The 14,176-nt window shown below is 37.4% G+C and overlaps 1 protein-coding gene across 1 annotated transcript in view; it reads left to right on the top strand.

The window, feature by feature from the left end:
* The first annotated feature begins 1,510 nt into the window (after positions 1 to 1,510).
* The window catches only part of plcb3 (phospholipase C, beta 3 (phosphatidylinositol-specific)), a 146,027-nt gene continuing 133,361 nt past the window's right edge, over positions 1,511 to 14,176 (top strand). The window contains exon 1 of the mRNA XM_030162722.1: positions 1,511 to 2,289. Coding sequence (XP_030018582.1) covers positions 2,191 to 2,289 — 99 coding nt within the window. The 5' untranslated portion in view covers positions 1,511 to 2,190. The remainder of the gene's footprint in view (positions 2,290 to 14,176) is intronic.

Genomic DNA, 14,176 nt, shown 5'->3' with positions numbered 1-14,176 from the left:
TTTTTAAATTGAAAATTTATTTATTTATTTATTTATTTATTTATTTATTTATTTATTTATTTATTGGGTTAACAAACAACAAATCTACCTCTGTAATTTTTTTGTGGAGTTCCAAAAACATTCATTCTGCTGGACACCGTGTGTTTAAATTTTGAAACAATGAATGCAATATCAGAAAGTGATATACTGTATGAAAATTATAAAATAAAAACATTCTTAATGCAGCTAATCTAATGTTTTCTCACATTTTATCATATTCCCATTTTGTGTTAGCAGTTGATTGACACTCGAACATGTTAGTGCAGATCAGGTTTATCAAGAACAGCTAAGTTACAGTAATGGTATGAATGTCAGTGTATTATGGGATGTTGCATAAGTGTCTACTGTGTTGGCTGATATGGAACTAAAACAACAAAACTCATCAATATACAAGAGAACAGCTGGAGAACAACTGTCCACTGTAGGGACCAATATGCATGAAAGGGTTAATGTTTCAACTAAAATTAAGAATCCATAAAAAAGAAATTAGAAAAGGGCAAAATGGATATAATGATCTAAACTTTTGGTATCCATTCTATTGTATTTTTTTTTTTAATGATTATGTAATTAATATATGTGATGGACATTTGCCTTTCTAATAAAAAGATAATTTCGTCAAGTATTTTGTCAAAAAGAGTAAATTTGGCTTTATTATGAGTTTGGAGAGCTCTACCCAAAAAGTAACTTTTACTCTTTTTAGAGAAGGACCAAATGTTATCTGAGTAGAGTAAAATTTTTTTCAATTTCAGTTTGCAAATTTCCTGTGTGGGGTTATTTTAGTAGTAGTAGTTTGTTTCGAGCACATAGAATCATCAGATAACAAAGAATCATACAACATGGTCAAAACAAATAAATAAATACGATTTTTTTGTGCTCGAAAAGGAATGGGAAGAAGTATAACTTATTGACTCCCACCCCGTTTTTACAAACTAATAATCAAACTAGATCCGCTTCCTTTGCTTTAACACACATTTTCCTCTTTATATATATTTTTTTTACAATAACACAAAATATCCATACAAACCATTCATATACACTTTTTTAGTCACCTCACACACAGATTTACAAAATCAACCGTTTTTTAATAGAAACTATAATATTTATATGCACTTTAAATATTTACTCCAAATACAATCATCAATAAATATGATTGTATCTTCTTATCATGATAACCAATTAACTACAATCATATCTGATTTTATGCGTACTTCTATAATGTTCTATATTTTGGTATTATAGTGGATGTATACATCCTTTTAAATGCACAGATTGCACAAGTCAAGTCTTGTCATGTAACATATCTACTGTAAATGTTCCAGGACATGCATACATACATAGAGGCAGGCAGAGGATTAAAACACACCCCTTTTTACACAAACTCTCCCTGACTCCCCCTCTTTTTTTTCTCATTCAGTCTCATTCTCTTTTCTCCGGAATCTCTCTCTCTCTCTTTTTTTTTCCACAGAAAACATGTAAGAAGGAGGAGAAAAGAAGAAACACGTCGGAGGCGACAAGTCAGAGAGGAAGCAGAGAAAGTTGGTAGAGGAGAGAGAGGGAGAGAGAGAGAGAGAGAGAGAGAGAGAGAGAGAGAGAGAGAGAGAGAGGGGTCGATCAGATGGGAGGAAGGAAGGAAGGAGGGAAGGATAGGATCTTGTCTGCGGGATCAAGTGCGCGATCGAGGGAATAAATAAACACATGTGCGAATCAAAGTCTAGAATAAAAAGGAGCGTATAAGCGCGTGGCCGTGTTTGCGTGGACGCGGACGAAGACAGCGGCGTGGGAGCTCCAACACTAAAGTCCTGTGTGTCCCTGTGTGGATTGGACTCCTCATGTCTTGGCGTTCGGCGTGAGAGAGAGAAAGAGAGAGAGAGAGAGAGAGAGAGAGAGAGACAGCAACTTTTTGCGCGTAAAACCACCCAAACTTTCATTCTCCGCGTCATTTCATTTAAAAATCTCTCCCCGGAAGAAGGAAGGAAAACAAAACAAAACAAAACATAAAAACAAGAGGCTCAGGGGTGTGGAAGTGGAGGAGTGAAGGGAGATCGGTTCCTTCCGAGGCGCTCCTGCTTCTCCTGCTCCTGCTGCTGGTGCTGCTGGTGCTTGTCGTAGCCGGGGTTTAGGCGTTGGCACCCGGGCAGGGAGTCCCTCGCCATGGCCGGGGCCAAGCCGGGAGTCCACGCGCTGCAGCTCAAACCCGTGTCCGTCCACGAGGCTCTGAAGAAGGGGGGCAAATTCATCAAATGGGACGAGGTGAGAGTGGAATGTTTACTTATGAAACCAGTGATCTGAATTTAAAAAAAAAGTTGTCAGTGTGGATATGACAGCTTGTTTTTTTTTGACAGTAGGCCCTCTGTTGTGGATCACACCAGACTGGGATGTGTGTGTGTGTGTGTGTGTGTGCAGGTGTGCGTAAAAACACAGAAGCCCACTTATATTTGCGAGTGAGCGTCAATCAGACACGCTCGTAGAAAATTCCCCTATAGTAGCCAGCAGCCCATTGTGCGTTTGTGCGCGTGTGCGTGTGTGTGTGTGTGTTAGGTTGAATTCTTGTCAAGCCGGTTTTCCTCAGGCTCTGGTTCAGTTCATTCGCCCTCTTACATCTCCCCTCTTCTCTTTTCCCTTCTTTTTTTTTGTCCCTTCTCCTCTTACCTCCCAGAGGATTAGAGAAGAAAGCACCTGTCTGAGAGAAAAAAAAACAACAAAAAAAAAAAAAACAAGCGCAAGTGCTTTGGGAACATTTTAAGCTCTAAATCACAATCTGAAATAAATGCGCTTTCAAATTGCATGCTTTTTATTTGGGTTTTATATGCATCCAAGAATAAATCAACCAACCCCGTGAAGTTTATGTCATTTTTTTTTTCCTGCTCCTGTTCAAGTCTTTCTTCCGCGTATTTCTGTAGTAGCACGCCTGGCAACCCTGACATGCGCCTCTGGCATTGCGCGTGTGTTTTCTAAGTGCAGGGTCATTCTTTTTTTTTTTTTCTATCTGAGTTGCCATCAATGATTAACCAAGTTGCTGACTGCAGGCCCGTGTCTTCCATCTGGAACTGTTTTGGATTTATTGCATGCAAAGTGTGTGTGAGTGTGCGTGGATCATCAAAAATCCTGCAAATATATATATATATATAAAAAAAGGTTCATGTGTCCAATGAGGTGATGATCATTTAACACACTTTACACACATGAAGCCAGGTGTTGACATTTATGCATACTATAAATGCTCAGCTGGACAATATGACCGCCTAGGATTACAACAATTTATCAGTAACAGTGGTTCACACACATACACACACACTGGAATGATGATGTGATATGTGTGTGTATGTGCCAGTAATCTGAACAAGGGTCTTGTCACGCAAACAGCAAATGCCACGTCCTCTTGATTTCCCTTCTTTCTGTCTTTCTCACACACTAACTCTCTCTGTCTTTTCTCTCTCAAAGGGAATTCCCAGGAAATGGTTATGCTGGTGATTAAGTGTGTGAACACTCAAAAACATGTGCATGCTTTCTCCCTCTGTCTTTCATCCCCTCTTGCCTCTATTTGCTATTTCCCCCTAGAATCAACAAATGAATTATGGACAATGAACTAAGATGGGGGAGTATGGAGGAAGGATGATGTGGGAAAGACAAGAGTGGAAGTTTTCTGATATGCAGAGTTCATTAAATAATTAGAGGAACTGTCAAAGATGCTCTATTGTTTTAGACCGAGACTGACGCTTTAGATTTTCCGAGTCGATTACGATCTGGTGAAGAACTCAGAAACTTGCAGAATGTGAAATATAACAAATGCTTCTTTCTTTGTTTCTATCGTGCAATAGGGGTGTCATGTGTAACTTTAAAAAAGATGCTCCCGTTAGCTCACTTGTGTCACCATCTCATTCCAAAATCCACTGAATAGCGCATAGATTTAATAGCACGCTTTTAGATTTGATGTTGTGCGTGTACTTTTACACACTGTGAACACATGAGCATGAGTAAAATGACAGCTTACATCATCACCAAATGCACAGTAAGGATTAAGGGTTGTATAAAAAGTAGTGCTGTCAAACACAGGAAATTTGCTTGAGTAAGATTTACTGAAATTGAAGAAAATTTTACTCTACTCAGATAACATTTGGTAGATAGCAGATAACATCAGATAACATTTCTAAGAAGAGTAAAACTTACTCTTTGGGTAGAGTTCTCCAAACTCAACATAGAGCCAAATTTACTCTTTTTGAGGAAAATACTTTTGACGCTGGAGAAAATGCTCAGTAATTTTTCCTGTGAAGGATTAAAATTTTTAATCAGATTAATCGCAGGGTTGCTGTGGATTAATTTTGATTAATCGCAAATATCATTCATTTTTAATCTATATTAATCGCTTTTTATTTTGCATGATCACACAGATTCAAGAAAGAGGGACTATATATGCACTTAGTGTGTTTGTCGCAAGCTGGGCGACGCTTTAGCTGTATGCTAGCAGAATCCCAGACTAATGTATACTTCGTGTAAATGTGAAATTTTAAGATGGAAGTGCTCTTTCCTGCAGAGTGTGTATCAGTGGCGGCTGCTCGTCTTTCAGAGAGGGGAAGCTCATTGTTGGCTTACATAAAGAAAAGAAGTCAAGTGATTTAAACATAAATTTGTCCCTCCGTTCCTTTTTAAGAAAATGGTCAGTGACCTTATCGTACCAACTAAACAAGAAAACGTGGAAATTATGTTAAATTGAAACAAGGAAGTACGATGAGTGTGTTTTATTTACAGTGCAAGAAGTGAACAAGTAATTTCGTAGTGGTTTCTCTCTCGATTTCACAGCAGAATGCGCGATGGTATTAAACTGAACTCTGTCATGTGAAGGAATATGCTGTCAATCAAACGGGATTCAGCCTTTCAACTGATCCTCCAATCAGCGCGTGGCAGCTCAGCGTCCAGCCCAGCCGAGCTCCGCCCACAGCTCCATTCACCCCCAGAGATGCTGAGCGTCTGGGGGTAGGACAACATCGCGACATTTATCCAATTACCGTCCAGTTTTGAGGCAATGAAAAAAACTGTTCCACTCAGTCCCATTGAAATGCATGGACGCTAAGCATCTACGGGCAACATTCTAACACATTTGTAGTCAATGAAATGTCAACACAACCATACATATTTAACCATTTAATTTTCGTAATTTTAGGGGAAGCCGAACTTCCCTCGCAGTCTATGAGAAATTGCCTCTGGTGTGTATAATACGTTATGTCAGTCAACTGTTCCTTCTTGGGGTTTTTTTGTCCTCCATCCAGAAGACCATCATGCTGTTTAGCGTCCTCCATCTTTATTGGTTGGTTCTTCTGCCTGTCACTACCGGATCAATTGCCCATTTGTGCATGAGCGGCGCTACTCTACTTGGACAAACTGCCCCAAATGCGTTGGCATAGACGTTCAGAGTCATTGTGTGCTGCAGATGGGTTAATTGTGTTTACATTTTTAATCAGATTAATCGTAATGATGGGTAAATTTGCGTTAATTTTGACAGTCCTAATAAAATGTAACTGAAGTAGCATTTGGATAAGGAATGTCTCAGAAGTCATATATGGTAATGTCTAAAAATACTGTTATTTCCACCGTATTTACCCAAATGTTAGTCCTCTCAGAACATTTGCAGTGATTTCATTTATAGAACTTAAACTGTTTGATAAATAGACTCTTGAAAACCAGGCGTCATCATTTAAAGGTGCAGGGTGTAAAATTTAGTGCCATCTAGTGGCCAGTATGAGTTCAGCTTTACTTATCTCAACTTGGCATAGTTTAGCTCAGTTTGCATTTCTTCACTTTTGGTTGTCACGAAGATGCAATGTAAATGATTTGGGCATAATCTGCGGATACAAGCGAGGCAACGGAAGATGTTGAAGCTTAATCTGACTTCTAATTTCTGAAATAAAATGTTATATTGAGACTTTTTCATTGAGGCTTGAAAATGTTAAGAGTTTTTTTTTTTTTTACATCATTACACGATTCTGTTACATGCACAATTTTCTTGCTTTTTTTTTTTTGCTTTAGTCTGCTCAGAACCTTGGTGAAGGATAGGGTCGAACGATATGGACAAAATTTCATATCTCAATATTCATGCCAGATATCTCGATATCGATACGATACGATATGTCTACAGGTTCGGTGAAAACCAAGCATTTTTCCGAAAAATACAAACATCATAATACAAAAGAATGTGGAAAGTGCAGTTTTATTTATAAGAACTCACTGCCAGTCATCAACATTAACATAAAGTTCAAGGGCAATCGTGAAAATGAAATTTGCTGTGACTTCCAGAGCTGTACATACAGGGCGAGCGTGGGGGAAATCTATATCATTTATATCGTTGCTTTTTCGATATTAATATCTTGAATGTTCTTATCTAGATATAAATATGATAACGATGTATCTTTCAGCGCTAGTGAAGGACTAAAGATTGTGTCTGATTGTAGGCTGTCTGGTGGTTTTTGTGCTCATACATTGGGAACATCAAAAAAAGTTGAGTCGAATTGAAACAGTGGTGGAAAAGTGAGCATCAGACTTTCATACAGGCAGATGAACATGCAAAAGGCCCATGGTGATTTAAGTGTTTTATCCATTCTTTGATTTTTTTTTTTTTTTTTTTAGTTAAGGGGTTATGATCTCCGGCCTACGCTCTAACATAGAAGCTGATGTTAATGTACTTCGGCAGAATTAAATAGCTGGTAGCAGTCGCTGTATGGTAGACGGGCTCCTTTTAAAGATGTAGAGCAGAGTAAACAAAACACAACAGTTCATATTACCAGCTTCAAACGCTAATGACAACAAAGTTCTGATTATCGTATTTCGTTTCTGCAATCAGATCATCCTATATCGCGTACGCTGAACCTTTAACCCATTAAGAAAGTGAGAAAAGTACTTCTAGACACACACTGGAGGAGCCTGGGGGCAGTGCAGATTGTTTATATGAATAGCCCTCCTTTGACCTCATCCCTCTCTTCAACCCTTCCCCGTCTCCTTGTCGTTCCTTCACATCTCTCGGTCTTCACGGTTTGTTTTCTGCCTCTTTTTCTCACATTCCATTCACATTCACATTCACATTTGTCCTTCAGTCTTTTTTTTTTTTTCACCTATCGTCACTCCCTACACATCTGTCATTTTTGTTTTATTTTTTCGCTCTCGTAACTAATCCTCTGTTTCTTAACGGCCTTGGTGATTCTACTGTCGGCCTTTGAAATGACACACATGTGCACATACAGATACTGACTTGTGCAGGAGGCGGAGGAGGCGTAATAGGAATGCACTCTGAACTGACCCTCTTCCTTGTGTGTTTTGGCTTGTGTACACTTGTGCATACTTGGATGCTTATGTGTGTGTGTGTGTGTGTGTGTGTATGCGGGTGGTTGTTTTGTTCAGGGTGTGTGTGCTTCACGTTGAATGACTTCCTGTTCCAGCTTGTTGTGAGCTCTAGAGCCAAGCCATTTTCCTCCCCTCATTCCCTCTTGTCTCTGCCTCTGCACTGCCGCTCCGCCCTCTGCAGCCTGGCCGCAATTCAATTTAGATGAATTCCAACTGGGATTCAGTTAAAATTCCTCCCAAACAACCAATTAAACCAACAGAGACAGACGCCTTGTCTACAGTGGAGTGTAGATCTCTGAGTGTGCAGAGCAGTGCCTTGATGTCGATGTCAAAAACAAACAAAAGTCAAATAATAGTCATAGTCACATGTGCACTTGCCTCTTTTCCATAGCTGGACCATAATGCACCTGGAAATACACTTCCACCGTCACATCCCCTAAATATATGAAAACAAGCACCGCATCTGCACATTCTGGGACTTTTTTTTTTTTTTTTTTTTCTCCGAATCGTATAGAAGTATGCACTGTTTTCCACATATTTTTTTAGGTTTGATTTACGTTCACGTTGCACACTTACACATAAACCGGAGCCTTCAAGGAAAGTCACAAGGAGTCACAAGCTGTTCATTAATCTGAGAGTTTTGGGTAAATGTGACAGCCTTGGAAGTGAGAGGTTTTGGCTCTAGTTCAAACTGATGTCATTTGAGAATAGCGGACCATAGAACTTAGAATTTCAAAGATGTTTCCTGCAATTTGGTTAGGATTATTTTCTTACTCCTGCAGCACAAACCTACAGTCTTTGATGTAACTAATGCTGCTGTTATCCTCAGAGTTTACTGGCACTGAGAAGCTGAAGCAAACTGACAGATGACACTTGTTTCTTAGGCTTCGTTCAGACTACAGGCAAATGTGGCCCAAATCTGTTTTTTTTTTTTTTTTTTTTTTTCACCCATATGTGACCTGTATCTGATCTGTTAAACACAGTTTGAACAGCACAAATCCGATTTTTTTTTTTATTTTTTATTTTTTTATTTTTTTTACTCATATGTAACCTGTATCTGATCTGTTAAAGGCAGTTTGAACAGCACAAATCCGATTTTTTTTATTTTTTTTTTACCCATATGTGACCTGTATCCAATCTGTTAAAGACAGTTTGAACAGCACAAATCCGATTTTTTTTAAATTTTTTATTTATTTATTTTTTTTACTCATATGTAACCTGTATCCGATCTGTAAAAGGCAGTTTGAACAGCACAAATCCGAATTTTTTCAAATCCGACCCAGGCCACCTTCATATGTGGTCCTAAATCCGATGCGTATCTGCAATGTGATGTCATGAAATCGCGTAAATATACACTCCACTTTTAATTGGCATTACCTGGCATGTTATTTGCATGCATTATAAGCTTTCCGTGTGTATGTTCACGCCGCGTCAAATATCACACACTGAAGGTTAGGATTATGTGAACCGGAGATCTTGGCATAAATTGACACGGAACCAAATGGTGTTGAATAACACGCAAAAGGACAAAAATGCGTATGTATAGCATGCCAAATGCCATAAGAACTGATATGACATACAACGCCATTTCATGAGATCAGTCTTGTATCTGATATTTTGCAATACGCAAATGTGGCCCAAATCCGATTTTTTTTTTTTTTTTTTTCCCCATATGTGACCTGTATCCGATCTGTTAAAGACAGTTTGAACAGCACAAATCCATTGTTTTTCAAATCCAACTCAGGCCACTTTCATATGTGGTCCTAAATCCGATACGTATCTGATATTTTGCAATGCGCCTTCAGTCTGAACGGCCACGTCGCATTTATCCAACCTTTATGTCATTGAAATGCGACAAACGCCACAATTCTGCATCCCAGGTGGAGGAGTGGCAGGAAAAACGTATTTACTTCCGTAAACTCAGTGCGTGCCTGCGTGGTCACAGATTACGTCAGGACCTGTTTTGTGCATGTGGGTCACTTTAGGGTCACATTCAGTTCATACTGAAAACTGATAGAAGTCACATTTAACCCATAAAGACCCAAACAGTCACTGGTGACCAAAACCATCTACTGACGTAAACTGTTTAATACCTGTTGATCCATTAATCCTATCAATACATGTAAATAATTGGTGTAAAATACAGTTTATCATCTTTTCATGGTCATCAGATATGACCCATTTGGACGTTCAGAGACTCCGTAGTTTCCATGGAAACACTGTCATCTTCTATAACATTGATTCACTAGTAAAACCCATGGAGTTGGATCAGTGACAGTGGATGGAGACACTTGGTTTATGTTAAGTTAATGATATATTTGCTGAAAAAATGGGAAGAAAAATTAATTTGGGAACTGATACAGAATTAGCACTGGGTTTTTATGGGTTAAAGGTGAGTTTAAAGCAACAGTGAAGGAGTGAGTGAATAATTTTAATTATATATTTTAATGAAAAAGTCATTTTTTTTCTTCAGTTTTCATTGTTTTAATATAATAACCAATGGATTTGGATGGAGACACTTGGCTTTTGTTCAGTTAACCCTTTCATGCATGAATTATGATAACCTTAATGGGTCAAAACACAGTGAAGTCCAGTCAGAGAGTGAACTTTAATTGACTGCCATTCCAACATTTATTTTGATATAAAGTAGCTCCTTGTTTTGGATAATCCCTTATGGTCCAACTAAAGCAAAAATGAATTTGAAAATAAAAATGTGGGTCATATTGTCTCTAAAATGTCCTGTCAGAGAGATTTTGAATACTGTGTTTGGACCCTAATCAAGATATTGAGTGTTTTTATTCCTCTTTAGGCATGAAAAAAAAACAATGCGATTGAAAAATTTTTTATGAACTTATTTTTCATGGAGTTGCAAAAATATCCACTCAGCTGGACACCATGCATTTAATTTTTGAAGCAAAGAAACATGTATTTACTGATATACTGAGTGAAAACTATGAAATACATTTTTTAAAATGCTGCTAATCTGGTATTTTGTCACATTTTAACATACTCTAATATTAGTTATTTCTCACTTTATGGAGATAATATGCAAAAAAATTCCTTTTTGTTTAACCCATAAAGACCCAGAGCGACTTTTGTGAAAGTTCCCAAATGAATTTTTGTCCATATTTAACCTTTCTTAAGTGATTTATCACCATATATCATAATATTATCCTCTATATTTTCCATTTTACTGTGACAATCAGGTATTTTCCGATATTTAATTTTTCTGATCATGTACTTTAATCATCATGATGACATTACATTGGAGGATTTTTATATCAAAAACAGAGAAAACATAAGAAAAAAATGTACTTTTTCAGCAAATTTATCATTAACTGAAGATAACCCCAGTGTCTCCATCCACTGTTATTTGTCATGGGTCATGGGTTTCACTGGTGAATCAATGGTGTAGAAGATGACGGTGTTTCCATGGTAACTACAGAGCCTCTGAACGTCCAAATGGGTCATATCTGATGACCATGAAAAGATGACAAACTGTATTTTATGCCAATTATTTACATGTATTGATAGGATTAGTAGATCAGCAGGTATTAAACAGTTAAAGTCAGTAGATGCTTTTGGTCACCGGTGGCTGCTTGGGTCTTTATGGTTAAGAGAAATGGTTAATTACAGTCTATTAACAATAACAAGCAATTGATTTACACTCAAACATGTTAGTGCAGATCAGGTTTATCTAGAACAGCAAAGTTGCAGTAATGGTATGAATTGCAATGTATGGGATGATGCATAGGCGTCCACTGTGTTGGCTGATATGGAACTAAAACAATAAAATCCATGAATATACAAGAGAACAGCTGGAGAATAACTGTCTACTGTAGTGACCACTATGCATGAAAGGGTTAATAACAGATTTGCAGATTTGAAAAAGCCACCTTTTCTTTAGTTTTCTCTGTTTCTGATAAAATAAACCTCAACTTTAATATGAGCATTAATGAACATCTACATGATCAGTCTTTATGGGTTAATGTGTAATATGAACGAGCACGCAGAAAAATCTGATTTCACCAAAAAATCCGAGTTGTGCGTTAAGACTTGCTGTCACAAAATGTCCTGACGAGGCATTATTTGTATACTGTCTTCATACATGGCTGCTCTATTCTTTCTCTGGATGCATATTTTGTGGCTAGAAAGAAATTCTACTCAAACAATGTGGTTTAGATGGTTTCAGTGCAGTGTTAAAAGCAGCGACACTGCAGGTGGTAATACAGGTTGTGAAAGGTAAAACTTGCATTTCTTAGAAAACGCTTCCCATCATCATACCATGGATTTCTATCATGACGCTGGTAGTAATGAGGTTCTTGTGCAGCTTCGCCCTAGCTTTGTTTCATCTAATTGAATACCTTTAGGACATACTTGCTGTAAGTGCAGCTTTGGAATGAGATCTTCATTGTGACTCAAATCAAAAGTGAACTTTAATACAAAATTTCACGTGTCAATACCTGGAAAGTGTCATATGTCTAGAAAAACTGTTGAATGCAGTCGCCTGAATAGGATGAGTCAACATTTTGTCCTTTTAAAATAGGACTCTTTTGTGTGCAGAGGTGCATTGTCATCCTGACCTTACTGAACAATGTAATAGACTCTATTTGGATGCAGAGTGCGTGAGTATTTTCAGAAAGTAGACGTCTTGGAAATCCATCTGTCGTTGTGGAAATGGGGCTTTTAAAGGTTCTGTGTTTTTTTTTGGCTCGTTCTTTAAAGGAATCACAGGATGCAACAATAGTACCTTTGCAATATCGTGTCAGGAGAGAAGTTGTTTTGGTGGAATATGTGCGCGTGGTGTTAAAAACAGAGCCTGAGGTTGTTGTTTATTTCCGTGTAGTTTCCAAAGTGTGAACTGATGGAGAATTCCAATCCTGCCATGGTACAGAGTACATCCTTCAAGCCAGACTACTGGGAAATAAAAAGTCACCAACTGATGCAGTGGATGTGAAGGAGAATACATAGTGAAGGAAATGTCCAGGGTGTAACACTACGTTGAGAAACGCTGCTGACATCCTGACAGAGTGGTGTGAAACAGGGGATAGATGAATGGATTTATGGATGGAGGGAAGGAAAGAGATGCAGAGGAGAGGGTGAGAGAGGTCAAAGGTCAACCACAGCCACATGTGAAGTGTGGGCTTGACATCTGGACTTCTCTGTATCTGCTCCTCCTCTTTCACTCCATACATATTTTTAACTTTATTCACGACATGTAACCTTTGTCTGACTCTGTGTCTTTTCTCCACTTAAGTTCTTTTATTTTATTTTTTTTTAAACTATCTCTTCCTCCTTCCTCATCCTGGCTTTTCTGCTTTTTTTTTTTACTTTCTGTTCCTGATGAGACTTTTTACTTTTCTGTCTGGCTCTCTGTACTAACACTGCTGAAGTGAAGGGTGTATAAATCAGTTTTTATCTCCACTCTTTCACCTATTTTATACAATGAAGTTACCATATTTGGTTTCTTGGCCATAGGTGGCAAAAAAAGTCCATGAAGTGTCTGTATATATAAAAAATACGAGAAAAACCCACGTAATATGAAAAGAACATCTATTTTACAACATTAGACACCTGTCAGTGTACACATTATCCCGTTGAACATCATTACTTAATTGCGGAAAAAATTATTAGACCATCAAAAGTCGTCAAAAATAATAGTTATGCAATCAAGTACTAACTCCTGTGTGTATCATGTGAGTAAAACAGACAGAAAACAAAACATGGAATGCCTGAAAGCACTGTTTTTTTTTTTTTGTTTTTTTTTAAAAATTATTTTAAAATATACATTTACATAAACATGTACTTAAACATAAGGAAAGACACAGACACAATACAAAAAAAACCAAAACAAATTATACAACAAAACTGTTAAATCCCAAAAAAGAGAAAAAAACAAAACAAAATACAACAACAAAAAAACCCCAACAACAGCAAGATAAATAATATTGTCAACTTCTCTTCACAATGCACTTTAAAAGCACTGTTTTTGTCAGTACAATGCCATAGCTATTGATGTAAGAACTTAAGTGATTTTGATTATCATCAAGAAAAACATGGAAAATGGATAGATATCAGCTCTTAAATTAAACTCTTATGAACTATTTTTGTTGTTATCATTATATTTGTCCAAACAAATGTACCCTGACTTGTATCGGGCATTAAAATGAACAAGAAAGTGAAGAAAACAAGTGTGGTCTAATACATTTTTTTCTGCGACTGTACATTATTACTGTTACTTCATGGTACCTAACAAAGCAGGTACACTCACTGTTCATGCAGAGGTGGACCTTGTAGACCCTGTAGACCACATTGGACCTGAGATTGCTGCCTCACTAACAAGATTTTATTACTTTTGTGAAAATTTTCAAATATTTTTATTGTCATGTAGAAAATCAAGGCCAGTGAAGTTACCATATTTGGTTCCTCCCCCATAAGTGACAAAAAAAAGTCCAAGAAGTGTCTGTGTATATAAAAAAAAAAATACAAGAAAAACACATGTAATATGAAAAGAACATATATTTTGCAACATTAGACACCTGTCAGCGTACACATTATCCCTTTGAGCATCATTACTTAGTCGCGGAAAAAATTATTAGACCATCAAAAGTCGTCAAAAACAATGGTTATGCAATCAAGTACTAACTCCTGTGTGTATCATGTGAGTAAAACAGACAGAAAAGAAAACATGGAATGCCTAAAAGCACTGTTTTTGCCATAGCCATTGATGTAAGAACTGAAGTGATTTTGGTTTTTGTCAAGAAAACATGGAAAATGACTAGATACCAGTTCTGAAGTTAAACTCTTT

This window comes from Sphaeramia orbicularis, chromosome 18 (genome assembly GCF_902148855.1).
Source record: "Sphaeramia orbicularis chromosome 18, fSphaOr1.1, whole genome shotgun sequence".
Taxonomy (NCBI): Eukaryota; Metazoa; Chordata; class Actinopteri; order Kurtiformes; family Apogonidae; genus Sphaeramia; species Sphaeramia orbicularis.
The sequence above is the reverse complement of the archived record's forward strand: the minus strand, read 5'-3'. Positions and strand labels throughout refer to the sequence as shown.